A 796-nucleotide genomic window follows, 5' to 3' on the forward strand; every position below is an offset into this window, starting at 1 on the left:
TCCTTTGTTAAGTAGAGATAGCAGGGACCCTCTTCCTGCCCTTCATCCTCTGCGGCCCCCAAGCCTCTCCTTAAGGCTCTTGGTAGTGGACTCCACTGAAAGTGCAGATAAAACCAATGGCGGCCTCAGCTGGAAACCCAGGCTGAGGACTCCAGAGGCAGGAACCTTCAGGCTGCAGGCCCGCCCCCCCTTACACATTAGCCAGGCAGAGGGGTGTCCCTGGCTGTAGTAAAGCAGGACTGTGCAGTGGCCACAGCCAGACGGAATGGACGACCTCCAGGACCGGGGCCCCCAGCACCCTGGGAGATGCTGTCCTGCTCTGCGAAGGATGGCTCCTGTCGGCTTTGGGACTGAGGCCTGGAAACTCTTTGTCCTTTCAGGACCCCTGGTAAGTAGGTGGGTGTGGGGTGGGTGCTGCTCAGCCACAGCATGGGGGCACCCCAGGGGCTGCTCCAGAATGGGAACCACCCCCAGTAACAGGTGACTGAGATGACAACTGTGGGCAGTACCTGGGGTACTGCTGGGGTCTGCCTGCAGCCCTGCTCAGAGGGGATGGGGTGTTCCCTTCAGAGTCTGTGGAAATTGGGGGTGGGGAATGATCCCGCATGAAGAGGAGGCCTGATGGGACCTGAGTAATAATATAGAAGGTAGTGTGTTTGCCGTAAACCCAGCGGACTCAGGTTTGATTCCCGAGTCCTTATACTCTTCTGAGCACCACCAGGAGTGATCCCTGAGCACAGACTCAAGCATAAGCCCTGAGCACTGCTGAGTGTGGCCCCACAACAAAAACAAATGA

The 796-nt window shown here is 57.7% G+C and overlaps 1 protein-coding gene across 1 annotated transcript in view; it reads left to right on the forward strand.

Moving 5' to 3' along the window:
- The first annotated feature begins 265 nt into the window (after nt 1-265).
- LOC126013699 (multidrug and toxin extrusion protein 2-like) overlaps nt 266-796 on the forward strand; it is a 36,030-nt gene continuing 35,499 nt past the window's right edge. The window contains exon 1 of the mRNA XM_049776893.1: nt 266-388. Coding sequence (XP_049632850.1) covers nt 266-388 — 123 coding nt within the window. The remainder of the gene's footprint in view (nt 389-796) is intronic.

Source organism: Suncus etruscus, chromosome 7 (genome assembly GCF_024139225.1).
Source record: "Suncus etruscus isolate mSunEtr1 chromosome 7, mSunEtr1.pri.cur, whole genome shotgun sequence".
Classification (NCBI taxonomy): Eukaryota; Metazoa; Chordata; class Mammalia; order Eulipotyphla; family Soricidae; genus Suncus; species Suncus etruscus.